This window comes from Oncorhynchus clarkii, chromosome 13 (assembly GCF_045791955.1).
Source record: "Oncorhynchus clarkii lewisi isolate Uvic-CL-2024 chromosome 13, UVic_Ocla_1.0, whole genome shotgun sequence".
Taxonomy (NCBI): Eukaryota; Metazoa; Chordata; class Actinopteri; order Salmoniformes; family Salmonidae; genus Oncorhynchus; species Oncorhynchus clarkii.
The window spans coordinates 51,696,915-51,713,175 of NC_092159.1; the positions used below are offsets into that span (position 1 = coordinate 51,696,915).

At 43.2% G+C, this 16,261-nt stretch overlaps 1 protein-coding gene across 2 annotated transcripts in view; it reads right to left on the reverse strand.

Annotated features, from left to right (window-relative positions):
* LOC139365047 (tumor necrosis factor receptor superfamily member 16-like) overlaps nucleotides 1-11,368 on the reverse strand; it is a 43,849-nt gene extending 32,481 nt beyond the window's left edge. Inside the window, exons 1-3 of one of the 2 annotated variants that reach the window (XM_071102392.1) lie at nucleotides 11,132-11,368; nucleotides 10,931-10,980; nucleotides 6,271-6,433 (exon numbers count right to left, since the gene is read on the reverse strand). In XM_071102392.1, coding sequence (XP_070958493.1) covers nucleotides 6,271-6,433; nucleotides 10,931-10,980; nucleotides 11,132-11,156 — 238 coding nt within the window. In that variant the 5' untranslated portion in view covers nucleotides 11,157-11,368. Of the gene's footprint in view, nucleotides 1-6,270; nucleotides 6,434-10,930 lie in introns of both variants that reach the window. The other variant, XM_071102391.1, reaches the window with a different exon arrangement.
* Nucleotides 11,369-16,261: the final 4,893 nt, after the last annotated feature.

Below are 16,261 nucleotides of genomic sequence, written 5' to 3' on the forward strand. Positions count from 1 at the left end.
TGACAACTGGTACACACATGTTTTGTGTTATATCTTGTAGCTAAGCAATGTTTATGACTATTTGCTGAGCCAGTTGTAGTAGTCTTTATGAAGTTCCATTAGTAGAATGTGCTCTTCAGGAATGTTGGTGCTAGAAGTTGAGCCATGAAGGTGTTGACCCCAAACTGGGTTATTCTCATGCTGAGAGTTCTTAGCGGTACAAAGTCATTCATTAATATTGCATGTTCTTATAGATTTTTTTTTCAGATATAATTGGAACCCTGCTGAATTATTCATATAGTCTGTTATTTTTGTGGCTGTAGGAGATGAGAGTGACGTTTGGTGGGAGAGGAGGGGAGAGGAGGAGAGGGAGGAGAGGGAAGAGATAAGGAAAGGAGAGGATAAGAGAGGAGAGGAGGAGAGGGTGGAGAGGAGGAGAGGGAGGATGAGAGGGAGGAGAGGGAAGAGATGAGGAGAGGAGAGGATAAGAGAGGAGAGGAGGAGACGGTGGAGAGGAGGGGCAGGCTGGTTTGAGTAACAGAACAGCGGGATCCCCACCAGGTATAGGGTTCCCCAAATCCCTCTGTACTCCTACTCCTGTGTGATGCTCTTCTAAATGGGGAACAGGAGAGAGGAGGCATCTTCTGCAATGTAGAGCTTTAGAGGCTTCCCTTGCTATTAGAAACAACAAGTGATGCATGTTTTTGTGTGTCTACATCTGCTTGAGAGTACTGTGTGTGTGTGTGTGTGTGTGTGTGTGTGTGTGTGTGTGTGTGTGTGTGTGTGTGTGTGTGTGTGTGTGTGTGTGTGTGTGTGTGTGTGTGTGTGTGTGTGTGTGTGTGTGTGTGTCTGTGTCAGGACGAGCAGTGAGAAGTGTTGGATTGCAGTTGTTGTGTTCAGTAAGAGAGAGAGAGCGTATTGCTGGTGTGAAAAGCCCTGCAGCAATGTCCCAGCACTTGCCTTGCCTTGTAAGCTCCTCCAGCATGTAAACACTAGCACAGGCTGAGCCTAATATCTCTAACACCTTGTAAACAGCAGCACAGCTTACTACCTGACAACACAGGGTGTCCTCTCCCTTACTTTAAACACACTGTAAACAGAGAATGTGAGAGGTAACGGCATTGAAACATTAGTGGAGGATAAACAGAACAGGATTGGATAAAACAGGCTCATACTGTGAGAACAGGATTGGATAAAACAGGCTCATGCCGTGAGAACAGGATTGGATAAAACAGGCTCATACCGTGAGAACAGGATTGGATAAAACAGGCTCATACTGTGAGAACAGGATGTTATTTCCTCTGAGTTTCCAACTCCAACCATTTGAGGTAACACAGTGAAAAACATTGACGATGGTCCAAAATTGGATGATCCAAACATGACAACATGTTACAGACCATCAAAAAGACGATCAAATAGTAAATATAAATTAATATGTTTCATAACAATCAGGGAACATGTGACAGGGCAATGGAGAGACCTGAGGTTGAGCTCCCTTCACTGACAGGTGGTAGCCCAGGTCCAGTGTTATTGTTCTCTTACATTTCTCTCAGCAGGCATTTGGCAGTGAGTGGTTCAGATGGTGGTCTGGTCTCTTTATATGGCTCTGGCTAGAGGTAGCAGAGCAGCTCTGACATTGACTGAGTGAGTGGGGCCTTCGATCTGGTGGATAAATAACTGACCTTAGGGTAAATAATGATTTGAAGTAGGACTCAGAGCCTTTGTTTTCTTTTCAGTCAGGCTTGACGGTACAACCTTTCCTCAACCTCCCCAATTATCCCGCAGTGCAACAGGCCTCTACCTAATTTTAGCTCGCATGCATAAACCCCTATGCGATCATTGTATATAAACATGTCTAAACGTGACTGTATGCTCCAGAACCACGCACATGTGAGAGAGAGAGAGAGAGAGAGAGAGAGAGAGAGAGAGAGAGAGAGAGAGAGTGTGTGTGTGAAGGATGATGTTCCGAACCACACTGTCTCTCAGTAAATCAGTTACCATGCCCGTCACTAGATATCTAGCAGTATGATCCTCATGGTTCCTCTCAACCTGACCACCCTCCTCTAGATATCTAGTAGTATGATCCTCATGGTTCCTCTCAACCTGACCATCTTCCTCTAGATTTCTAGCAGTATGATCCTCGTGGTTCCTCTCAACCTGACCACCTCCTCTAGATATCTAGCAGTATGATCCTTGTGGTTCCTCTCAACCTGACCACCTCTAGATATCTAGCAGTATGATCCTCGTGGTTCCTCTCAACCTGACCACCCTCCTCTAGATATCTAGCAGTATGATCCTCATGGTTCCTCTCAACCTGACCACCCTCCTCTAGATATCTAGCAGTATGATCCTCATGGTTCCTCTCAACCTGACCACCCTCCTCTAGATATCTAGCAGTATGATCCTCATGGTTCCTCTCAACCCGACCACCTCCTCTAGATATCTAGCAGTATGATCCTGTCAGCAGTTAGTGATTGAAGGCTGAGGGATGTAGTGTAAATGTGCCAATTCAGCCTGAGAAGGCTCCTCCTCTCACATCGAAGTGTTTCGACCCCATTAGATTAGCATCATTAATAATGCAGGTCTGGACATCCTTAAGTTTCTCCTGTGTCCATCCTCTTTCATCTTCTCCATTGTCAGCACTATCCTGCTGTGTTATTCTAGGGGACCGTGGCCAATGGCCATTTCCCCACTAATGTCAGACAGCTTTCCTTCCTTAACTCTTTTCTCTCTTTCTGCTATGCTAACATAACACACTGACCTTTCACTGGCTCTTGTTTCTCTGTAGGGCTATACGTTAAACGTTCTGAAACCTGCATGCCGGTTTCTATTTGTCTTTTAAAACTTGAAACATTTATTTAACAGTGTGTAATTATTGCCACGCTTCAGTGGTCTGCTTGGCTCGACCCCAAGGTTTACAACATCTGTTTAGGGTATTATTAACATTCCTATAATTCTATTATTAGGATGTTAAAAAGAGAAGTCATATCTGGTGACAGTTATGTGTTATCCCTCATTAGCTCACCTAGTGCTGTTCTGGGGTCAGTGGAGTAATGCAGTAGTTTCCGCTGTAGGAGCCACAGAGGACTCTCAAACTAATTTCTCCTCATTCCCCCCATTACCCACTGATCCACAATCAGTCAGTCCTCTTTTACACACTCCATTGACTAAGATAGCTGTGGTTCTCCTCTCTCTATGTCCTTCTCTCTCTCTGTCTCTCTCTCTCTGTCTCTCTCTCTCTTTCTCTCTCTCTCTCTAAATCCCCAACTGAACCCCATTCAGTCAGAGGACTTTCTAAATGCTTCATTGACTGGCCTTTTCTCTCTCCATCCCCACTGATCCTAAGTCAGTTGCAGCCCCCTTTGTGATGCTTCACTGAGAAGCAGCTCTGTATGTGCTGTGTCCCATGACAGGCAGAGAGAGAGAGAAAGTGGAAAGGACTGATCAATATTTTAGCGGTGCTGACGTTGGCAGGCGTCTAGACCTGAAAGGATAGGGCAATGAGGAGGGGAGGTGTTAGCGGGACATGAAGTAGAGTATCCAGAGAGGAAGAAGAGGTAAACAAAGATGCACCCATATTTACCATGAAACAGGAAATGGATGCTCTGAATGTTTTTTCACCTTTTAAAATATTAATACCTGCGCTTTATGAAATACAGCTTCTATCTACGTATATAGCTTTTGTTATTCAGGATTAAGCTCCGTGCTTTCAGCCACTGACATCCATTTATAACACTCTCAGGCCCTATGTTTGTTAGTGTTTCAGGGATGCATCAAGCACAATAAGATTTTATTGGGACAAACAAAAATGGACAGGCAGAGAACAATTGTAAATTGACTCAAATTGTCACAAACGTGACAATGCAATTCTGCTAAATTGTGGAATGTTTACCACATTATTGATACCATGTCTGTATCGTGGCTCACGATAATTGTTTTCTAGGGCTTCCCGAGTGCAGCGGTCTAAGGCACTGCATCTCAGTACTAGAGGTGTCACTACAGATCCGGATTCGATCCCGGGCTGTGTAGCAGCTGGCCGCGACCGGGAGACCCATGAGGTGCGGCTGATTTCCAGGTTAAGCGAGCAGTGTGTCAAGAAGCAGTGCGGCTTGGTGGCGTCGTGTTCCGGAGGACGCATGGCTCTCGACCTTCATCTCCCCTGAGTCCGTACAGGAGTTGCAGCGATGGGACAACACTGACAACATTGTTTTCTGCATCCCTGTGTAGGATATCAAATGGGCATGGCGCACTGGTATAATTAGTCTGTTTAAATGTGTAAAGATGCAGTCATATAGCACCATGCAAGATGAATGAGCAGACCCTGCTCTTTGGTGCCTGATGCTCCCTCAGACCAGTTTTTGTCCCCGTTACAGCCGATGAGTCACATAAAGACTGGTAGGGAATGAGAGTGGAGCGCTCTGTAGTGGTTTATTATTTCCCATGAAAAAAAGTGACAGCATTTATACATTTTAATTTATAAATTAAGGACTCTGAGGGCAGGGTTCAGTAAAACCTTAGAATACAAGTCCATATTAGGATGTCTCTGCTGCTTTTGCAGAGAAGCCAAGCGGCTCCAGTTTCCTGCTGTAATCCATCACTTCGTGTAATTTGCTAATAATAATGATTAATTAGTCTCCATTCCTCATCCCCTCCTCTTCCATTTCCATTTCCCCTCCCTTCCCGTTGTTCTTTTACCTCTCCATGTACACTGTCTGGTTGGCTGTTCCCCAACTGACCAGCTGCTGTGGATGAGACTTTGATCTTAAACTGCCAAGCTCCAGGAATGTTTGGAGGTTACATTAAATAATATGTGCATACCATGTCTTTACACATTGTTGGGCAGCAGTTCACAGGCATCCCAGGCCAGTGTTGTGTCTGTAGGAGCTTGTTATGGTAATACTATATCAAGCAGCAACACAGGCCATCTTCTGACTAAATTACTTAATTGATCTAATTTTAGACCTCGTCTGTTCTGTGTCCTGCTCAAATAGTGTTGGAAGACACTGGCATTCCTGGGATTTGTAAAGGACCTCAACTGAAGAATACTTTGTCTGTGAATTGTCACAGTTGTGAAAGAAGATCCTATTTGTACGACTCAGTCAATAGAGCAGACCTGACACCAGTCATGAGTCACAATGCACTCTGACAATCTGCTCATCCACCACAACCATGCAGTGACCTTGGGAACTACATTTTGACTTATAGAAGTGCTGTAGAATCCAGCTGACTCTCTCTCTCTGGATTCTATTTCTATGCTATGCAGTGACCTGTGAGAACTACACTTTAACTTCTACTATGCATCTTAACTACTGTAAAGGACAACAACAGAAAGAGAGTGAAAGAGAAAGAGAGGGAAAATGGTGAAGCAAACCCTAAGATGAAGTGCATATGTATGTTTGCATAAAGGCTCTTCCTCTCTGTAGGACGTTGTAGCACAACATTGGCATCTCTCCCGTCCCGTTTTATCCTCCCTCTGAATCAGTGCTAATGGGTTTCAGCCTGAGTTGTAAGTGAACACATTTGGCCCCACTTACAGCCATCAAACATAGGAATCCATGCTTGTTTCTAAAGAACACTTTGTTATTAAAGCAGAGACAGAAGGATTTTTGTTGTTATGTGCAAATTGGACAGTAACATTTTTGTTCAGGCTTTTTTCTGTTTTGATTGGATGGTTTTAGACGGTGGGGTATTAATGTGTAAATTCCTGTTGATGGTGTAAATGAGTGCATATAAGGTGAATTGTATAGTTCAGCGATTTTTCTGCCATTGAAATCATTGCGGTGGATAAGTCCAAACAGTGTAAAGAAAAGTTCTAATATACTGTATATGTACTTTTTAAATACATTTTCGGCATATAAAAACACTTTCAGTGTGTACTTAAACGACTAAAACCAGACATAAAGTGTGTAAAAAAGATAATGGACCTATATATTTTTTGATAACATAATCATTGAGAACTAACAATCCCCAAAATAAAAACTAGACAGACAGGGAGAATTGAAAATTCTAAAAACAATGAATTTACCATTATAGATTTTGTTATTATGTTTGAGCAAAAGAACACAACATTAGCCATTCTTTACCCCGCCAAGATGGGGGCTTCTAAAATTATGACGCGCCAACGAGCCAACCGCGCCCCCTGCCATGCCCACCACCTAAGCCCCTTTTTGATCCAGAAGAAAACCTCTAGTTGTGCACCTGAAAATAGCTGTGTGTTCGTGCCTGTGTGCATGTGCATAATACAGTATGCCTGTATAGATGTGTACTTGTACATTTGAAGGATGAACTCACTGTCTAGGCACTGGGCGCAGACGGTCTGGTTGGCACCACACCTCCTCACCACCCCCTCTCCAGGTGGGCACACCTCGCAGCACTCTCCACCCTTGGTGTACTGGCCTGAGTCACAGGGCACCTGCACCGCCCGTTCCGTCTTAGAAGCCACCAACACCCCAACCTGGCACAGACAGAGGAACAGACAGAAGGGTGTTAAAGCAGAGGTCACCCATAATACTGGCTCATAGAGGGGAACGTTTTGAAGGCAAAAATGACAGCCAGATGCGTATTACAATCATGTTCCTAATCTAACCTCGTATCATGATTCACAATAAATAATTTTGTCTACATCTAAATCAGAGACAAATTATTCTACAGAGCAATACATTGTCCCACCCTCAGAGAGCCTTTAAAGGCACATAAAGGCAAGCCTCAAGGTGCTCACCCATGACTGGTCCAAGTAACACCTATAAGCATATGTGCCTAATGCACAACCTCATGTTGCATGTTAGCACTTCAATATATCCTCCCCATACACACACACACACCCACCCATGCATGCACACACTCGTGCACACACACACACACACTTCCCCCCAGAATTCCTGTTCCGATCATCCATGTCCAGCCCACTGCCCTTCACACTGAAGTTGTCAGTCTGCAGGGTGTTTACAAAGACTCTTAAACCCATTAATTTATAAGGAGAAGATCTACCTTTGTTTTTCTAATACTTGATTTTTGTTTTCTTCCCCATAGGGGTTACTCTCCTCCTTATTTATTCGCTTGTAGTGCAAACGTTAGTTGAAAACTGCTGGCTGGAGCATACTGCAACGGAGCTGTCTACGGGGCTATTGGTCAGACTCCGTACTGTTGATGGAGGGCCTGGGAGAGTTAACGTCCTTGTTTTTCTCTCTAATTGCTAGGTGTGGTAAAAGACAGATTCCTCTCTGGAATTTGCATAACAAGTCCTCATATTGCGCAACTTAAAACTATAAATTCACACACGCACGCAAAGGCATACACACATGCTGCTTCCTGTTACACACAATCTTCTCTCTGTCTCTTTATTTCCAGTCTTTTTCTCACTGCCTCTCTCCACTCTTCTCTGTCACTTCCTCTCTCTCACTCTGATATAAATGCCAAACAGCTTCACAGGCACAAGACTAAAGCATGTTTTCATACATACAATACATTTAAATAAGGAAACAATCATGTGAAGCACATTCTGAAGTCATAATCATCAAAACCATTAGACTGAAACGCTTTAATGTTTAATGCCTCACATTTTACTAAGAAAAACTGCTGGTCTCTCTCTCACTGAAATGCCTTCTTTCTCTATTTAACTGTCTCCCTCTCTCCCCCTCCCTCAGCCCCTGCTTTCATTCAGAAACAGATGCACTGAGAGCAGCCGCCAGCACAGCTCTCTCTCTCTGTCGATCGACTCTCATCCGTTCTGTACATTACTCCCTCTCTCTCTTCCCTCTCTCTATCTTCTCTGTGTGTGCGTGTGTGTCTGTGTGTGTGTGTGTGTGTGTGCGTGCGTGCCCCCCCCCCCAGTGATATCCCCCACATAATCTCAAACCCTCTTAAGGGCGAAAATTTTTTATTTAATTTTTATCCAGTCAGATAAACACTCCAAACAGTTTACCCGACCGCTTGGATCGATCTGCATGGTCCTAAAGCACACCGTTGCCTCGTTTTGTACCACAATCCAACGATAAATCCGAGGAGGACAAAAATGCAATTTCAGATTGCATTTGTCCGTCCGTCCCCCCCACCGTCCCCAGTGAAAGTTGCGCCTGTGACCCCTCTACTCTTGGCATGTCCCCCTCTGTTGGAGAATTGCCCAAAGCATTGTTAAACCACACATAAGCATATTTTCTTATCCTTACTAATTTATGCAAACCTTGGCTCAAAACCTGTGTTTTTATTTGAATATGGTCTTACACTATAATCACCAGGTCGTGAATGTGAACTTGGAATGCCGCCCAAACCCCCAAGTTTATAAACTGGCAATTTACCAGGTTCATCTCCGATAAGGAGCCTGCTACTCTCAACATGATCTGAGTGACTGAAAGGTGATGCATGGTCAATCTGACATCTGCATTGGCCGTGCAGCATTTAGGGTGATATGGCCTCTGCAGAAGTCAGGGTATTCATACTTCTTGAGCTTAGCGGAGCAGCGCAGAACTGTTGTGAAGGAAGTTGTCAAGGAAGTGAGTTTGTGTTTATACAGGACCTCCTGACCTACAGATGAAGTCAGAAGTTTACATGCACTCATATTGGAGTCATTAAAACTCGTTTTCAACCACTCCACAAATTTCTTGTTAACAAACTATAGTTTTGGCAAGTCAGTTAGGACATCTACTTTGTGCATGACACACGTCATTTTTCCAACAATTGTTGACAGATTATTTCACTTATAATTCACTGTATCACAATTCCAGTGGGTCAGAAGTTTACATACACTAAGTTGACTGTGCCTTTAAACAGCTTGGAAAATTCCTAAAATGATGTCATGGCTTTAGAAGCTTCTGATAGGCTTATTTACATCATTTGAGTCAATTGGAGGTGTACCTGTGGATGTATTTCAAGGCTTACCTTCAAACTCAGTGCCTCTTTGCTTGACATCATGGGAAAATAAAAATAAATCAGCCAAGACCTCAGAAAAACAATTGTAGACCTCCACAAGTCTGGTTCATCATTGGGAGCAATTTCCAAATGCCTGAAGGTACCACATTCATCTGTACAAACAATAGTAGGCAAGTATAAACGCCATGGGACCACGCAGCCTTCATACCGCTCAGGAAGGAGATGCGTTCTGTCTCCTAGAGATGAACGTACTTTGGTGCGAAAAGTGCAAATCATTTCCAGAACAACAGCAAAGGACCTTGTGAAGATGCTGGAGGAAACAGGTACAAATGTATCTATATCCACAGTAAAACGAGTCCTATATCGACATAACCTGAAAGGCAGCTCAGCAAGGAAGAAGGCACTGCTCCAAAACCACCATAAAAAAAGCCAGACTCTGGTTTGCAACTGCACATGGGGACAAAGATCGTACTTTTTGGAGAAATGTCCTCTGGTCTGATGAAACAAAAATATAACTGTTTGGCCATAATAACCATCATTATGTTTGGAGGAAAAATGGGAGGCTTGCAAGCCAAAGAACACCATCCCAACTGTGAAGCACTGGGAAGGCAGCATCATATTGTGGGGGTGCTTTGCTGCAGGAGGGACTGGTGCACTTCACAAAATAGATGGCTTCATGAGGGAGGAAGATTATGTGGATATATTGAAGCAACATCTCATCTTGGTCGCAAATGGGTCTTCCAAATGGACAATGACCCCAAGCATGCTTCCAAAGTTGTGGCAAAATGGCTTAAGGACAACAAAGTCAAGGTATTGGAGTGGCCATCACAAAGCCCTAACCTCAATCCTACAGAACATTTGTGGGCAGAACTGAAAAAGTGTGTGTGAGCAAGGAGGCCGACAAACCTGACTCAGTTACACCAACTCTGTCAGGAGGAATGGGCCAAAATTCACCCAACTTATTGTGGGAAGCTTGTGGAAGACTACCCAAAACGTTTGACCCAAGTTAATAAATTTAAAGGCAATGCTACCAAATACTAATTGACTGTATGTAAACTTCTGACCCACTAGGAATGTCACATGTCACATTCTTAAAATAAAGTGTTGATTTGAGACGCGCATAGCGACGCGGTGCCTCCCCTCCGTAGACTCCACAATTGCATTACACCATCCATACGGAGCCTCCGACCACTCCGCTACTCTGAAAATATATTTTACCAAGCTACCAATTACTTCACACTGGAAGAAGTTAAACTGGGTATATGGGTGAAGTAGGCAATCATTTTCAAATTTTCAGCATTAGACCTGCCTAATTCTCACTTGAAACGTTAGTTTTTTTGTTTCTTATGCTAAATTACACATTCTCTTAATATATGACCTCAATTGCAATTTGTTAACTATGGTATTTCAGGTGCACATATTGATGTTTTTTCAGAACAAGTTTGGATGTAGTGAACTACTTTTTCAAAGTAACTTTACTTAAGTCAAATATATATTTGTCTTAAGGGGAGCTTTGGTGAGGCTTAACTTCTTCCAGTGTGAAGTAATTGGTAGCTTGGTAAACTATATTTTCTGAGTAGCTTCCCCAACACTGAGTATGCATATTTACCGATGACTGAGCAAGCCTTTCATTTCAGTCCGTATGTGATCTTACCACAGTTTTAAATGGATGGACATGCTATGAAATCCTACATTGTAAAAGGAACCTTGGGCTCTGGCACCTGCCTATGAAAACCTTCTAGGATGGTTGTTCTATAAAGGATTCAGATGAAGAGCATGGGGAACTATAACTGTTATTATAAAACACACATTCGGGTATATTATGCTCAGTTCTGAGATGGGGGGGGGGGGGGGTAAACACCTTCCCTCCAGCAGCTCTCCTCAGATTAGTATCGTGACTAATTTGCCAGCATTAGATGGAGAAATACGAGGGACAGTGCAGGGATCCCCAGTCCAATACAACTACAGTGTTATAACGCAAAGTAATAAAATGCAAACAATGAACACGTTTCTCCCATGCTACCTATTCAATCAAAATGAAATATATCTTTATGAAATCAGAGTTATAAATCATGCCACTACTCACCACTCCAAACAACATCACCAATGATAAGGTACCCGCCATGCTTCGGTTTCCTACAGTGTCATAAACAAATAGACTATACTAAATGGATACTGCAAAGGAACATACAGGACGAATTGTTCATTTTAATTCCAGTGGCAATTCTTTATCAATGAGTCCGCAGTGAATTCCCCATGCTCTTCGCTGCGGTGTAGTGTTCGAGACCTTTTGAGAGTGAGATGCGTCGCATTGGCAGGTCACTGGTGCGTGCGTGAAGCGTCCGGGCGCAGACTGACTGTACTGAGCGCTATCCAGCAGTGCACTGCGGAGGCAAGAGTCGTGCACGAACTGAAGAGAGGCACGTCCACTCCTTCCCGATTTACCCTGTGACTTCTGCAGTAGTCGACTTGCTCGATCTACACCTGGGATCATCAACTAGATTCAGACGCGCGTCATTATTTTCTTGAGTAGATGGTTGGGGGGCAAGAACATAATGACAAATAATTTGTAGACCGCATTAAGCCCAAACAGATATAATATTTGACTAAAACATAATAATTCCAAACCTTGCTTGCATTTGTATATGGTAATGCGTCTCTATATTATGCATGGACATACTTGGGAACAGATATTCCAAATTAAAATAACTTGGAGCTGATTTACATTGTTTTATGTCCAACAATGAAAATGCAACAAAAAAACACACAAAAACACCTGCGGTACAAATTCGGCACTCGGGCCGCGAGTTGGGGGACCCTGATCTACATAGACAAGAGACAAGGATCAACTGGAGTCACTTTTCTGACACATCATCTGTATCTCGCTCTCTCTGTCCCTCTCTTTCTCTCTCTCTTTCTTTCTATCGCGCTCTCTCGCTTTCCCTCCAAAGCGTTGCATTGCATGTTGTTTGCCAAAAAAAGCATACCGGAAATCTACTTGAAATCTACTAGGTAGATGCGTTTTTTACATGCAGTTTTATTGATAATTTCTCATTTATGTGGTCTGTATTATTGCGTCAACTGTATATTAATGAATGAATTTTATGAGCTGGTGCACACCCCAAAAGTTGGTAGAGGTGCTGACCAATGGCGAACAAACTATACAACAAAAAAAGAGAGTTGCATACTCCATATACAAGCTCCCAGTAATGTATTGGGTAACCCACCAACGTTTTGGCATCACTGTGCCTTCTTCAGGGCCTGGTGTCAAGCACATCATCATTCTAGACACAGCTTGATTCTTGCGTTTTCTACATGGTCACGTAGTAAGGTACCTAGGCCTATAGCCTGCAATATTTTACCACCCACACCCCCCCAAAAAATATATAAACAGTATATGTAGCGAACAAAAGTGGGAAGCAAATCCAGGCGTGAATGGCAAACACCCTACGCTTTGCGCCAATAGGGTTAGCCCACTTGGTAGGAATTGTACAGTGGGTCATATAGCGAGGACCGCAATACTGCCCCTTTCGAACCAGTAGGCACGTCGACTTTCTTTCAAACCCCTTCACAAGTATCTCTGTGCCTTTCGATGGCCCTTCGGCCGCCATCCGACTTGACACCAACGCAGCGAACAGAGGGAGCGGCAAGCGAATCCTGGTCTCCGGCGTGAAAGGCAAACACCCTATGCATCGCGATAATAGGGTTAACCCACTTGGTGGGATGTGTAACATGGCTCGAAGAGCTAGGCTTTTTACCAGCCACACCACAGTCTCTTACACAATATAATGATACACCACAGTCTCTTACACAACATAATGATACACCACAGTCTCTTACACAATATAATGATACACCACAGTCTCTTACACCACAAGAGGGAGACTACTTCCCTTGCATAGTTGGTCATCCCTGAAGTAACACTACTGTGAATAATCAGGCTATCAAGGTAAGACAGTTCAATGAGGGATGTGCACTTTCAAGAAAGAAACAACTGAATTAATATTGACTCATGTTTTACAATCCATTTTCTAACATAATTTCTTGTCATGTAATTTCATAGCAAGGCTTACAACCGTTAACCTACCACTGGTACTTATGGTACCATGACACAACGCCATATGGTAAGTGAATAGAGTGAGAGAGAGTGTGAATTTACAATTGAGCCATTATGCTCATACACACACCTCTGGGATATGCTCTGTATTGAACCTGTCCATCAAAGCAGATCACATGGTCCATTATGTGGAGTTTTTGGACAGGCTCCACAGTCCTTGATGATACACTAAATTTGGGAAGGCCACTGAAAGACCACTAATGCACGTCTGAGTTCTATAATTGTGTTTACTGCTCATTGAGGTATTTACACTTACAGACAAACCAGTGTTGATGGCTATTGAGCTCGGACAATTTGGCCAGCAGAAGCCACCAATCAGGTTGCAGCACACTGAACCTGCTACCGTCACATCCCACCTCCAATATAACTTTATTGTCCCCCTGACCCTGTCTGGCTCCACCCCTACTGTACCTACAGTGGGGGGGAAGTATTTAGTCAGCCACCAATTGTGCAAGTTCTCCAACTTAAAAAGATGAGAGAGGCCTGTAAATTTCATCAGAGGTACACTTCAACTATGAAAGACAAAATGAGAAAAAAAAATGCAGAAAATCACATTGTAGGATTTTTAATGAATTTATTTGCAAATTATGGTGGAAAATAAGTATTTGGTCACCTACAAAGAAGCAAGATTTCTGGCTCTCACAGATCTGTAACTTCTTCTTTAAGAGGCTCCTCTGTCCTCCACTCGTTACCTGTATTAATGGCACCTGTTTGAACTTGTTATCAGTATAAAAGACACCTGTCCACAACCTCAAACAGTCACACTCCAAACTCCACTATGGCCAAGACCAAAGAGCTGTCAAAGGACACCAGAAACAAAATTGTAGACCTGCACCAGGCTGGGAAGACTGAATCTGCAATAGGTAAGCAGCTTGGTTTGAAGAAATACACTGTGGGAGCAATTATTAGGAAATGGAAGATATGTAAGACCACTGATAATCTCCCTCGATCTGGGGCTCCACCAGAGATCTCACCCCGTGGGGTCAAAATGATCACAAGAACGGTGAGCAAAAATCCCAGAACCACACGGGGGGACCTAGTGAATGACCTGCAGAGACCTGGGACCAAAGTAACAAAGCCTACCATCAGTAACACACTATGCCGCCAGGGACTCAAATCCTGCAGTGCCAGACGTGTCCCCCTGCTTAAGCCAGTACATGTCCAGGCCCGTCTGAAGTTTGCTAGAGAGCATTTGGATGATCCAGAAGATTGGGAGAATGTCATATGGTCAGATGAAACCAAAATATAACTTTTTGGTAAAAACTTAACTCGTCTTGTTTGGAGGACAAAGAATGCTGAGTTGTATCCAAAGAACACCATACCTACTGTGAAGCATGGAGGTGGAAACATCATGCTTTGGGGCTGTTTTTCTGCAAAGGGACCAGGACGACTGATCCGTGTAAAGGAAAGAATGAATGGGGCCATGGATCGTGAGATTTTGAGTGAAAACCTCCTTCCATCAGCAAGGGGATTGAAGATGAAACATGGCTGGGTCTTTCAGCATGACAATGATCCCAAACACACCGCCCGGGCAATGAAGGAGTGGCTTCGTAAGAAGCATTTCAAGGTCCTGGAGTGGCCTAGCCAGTCTCCAGATCTCAACCCCATAGAAAATCTTTGGAGAGAGTTGAAAGTCTGTGTCTGGCCAAAATACCAGCAACAGTGTGTGAAAACCTTGTGAAGACTTACAGAAAACATTTGCCAACAAAGGGTATATAACAAAGTATTGAGATAAACTTTTGTTATTGACCAAATACTTATTTTCTACCATCATTTGCAAATAAATTAATTAAAAATCCTACAATGTGATTTTCTGGATTTCTTTCTTCTCATTTTGTCTGTCACAGTTGAAGTGTACCTATGATGATCTTTTTAAGTGGGAGAACTTGCACAATTGGTGGCTGACTAAATACTTTTTTGCCCCACTGTATCAGCTGAGGGGGTCTGCTCTACTCTATGGGCTGAAGCCCCCTTGTATTGGCAGGCTGGTTGGGTTTCACTATTGAGATCTGAATACTTTCCTTTATTGATCTCTGGACACATCAATGATCCCACATCCTCCATCCTCCCAGAAGACCAGCCCCCACTCCTTCCACCCCCGACCAACCAGTCGCTTTAATCTAAAACATTGCATAGGAAATACACAAGTAAGAAAGTCTTCTACTGTGTCACTGACCTTTCCAGATGGTGTCACTCAAGTAGTTTTTTGTTTGTATGCATGTAGCCACAATATGACTCTTCAGACTATATTATTATCCATTATGGTAGGTGGCAGGCCTACCACAGTTTGTTGTCATACACTTGGTTGGTTTGTTAAGATGGTTGTCATGGCAACTTTCTAATGGATAAACAGCCCATTGAAAGAGGTGATGATGAATATGATGGTGATTACATGGTTTTGGAGGTGAATAGAACATCTTGCTGAAATGTATCTATCCAACTGGCCATAGATAGCAAATAGCCAGTGAATGAGAGCTCTTTAAGTAGTGTTATGTATATGCTGCTGGTGTGCTGACAAGGCCGTCTATGAGTCATACATTATTCTCTCCCCACATATCATGTTCCTGTCCTTGTGATTAGTCAGCATACTGTAAGCCAATGTCATTCCACTCGGCAAGGTCACTCATAAAATATAGTCTTGATAAAGATTTGATGGGGCTAAACGTTTTAAAGGTTTGAATTGGTAAAGTAGCTGAATGGTGAAGTAGCTGAATGTCCTATTCATTAGAATAAGTAATGAAACATGATAAGTTTCTTAAAGTACCTGTATCTTTGCCTCATACAGTCTGTTACAGTTTGGTATGGTAACATGGACAGTCTCACTAAGAAGAGACTAGAGAGGGTTGTGTGGAAAGCCTCAAAGATTTCTGGCTGTCTTGGGACCTTCCCTCTGTGAGCTTTCTGTACACCAAGCACACCTCCAAATGTGCAGAAACAATAATCAATAACCCCTCCCATCTATCCAATTACTTCTTTCAGTGTTTTATCCCGCAGCAGTCAGAACATTGAACTCCCATCAATAATATAGAGCTACACTAGATGGCCAAATGTATGTGGACAACCTTTCAAGTTAGTGGATTCACCTATTTCAGCCACACCCGTTGCTGACAGATGTATAAAATCGAGCACACAGCCATGCAATCTCCATAAAAAGACAGCGGCAGTAGGATGGCCGGTACTGAAGAGTTCAGTGACTTTCAACGTGTCACCATCATAGGTTGCTACCTTTCCAACAAGTCAGTTTGTCAAATTTCTGCCCTGCTAGAGCTGCCCCAGTCAACTGTAAGTGCTGTCATTGTG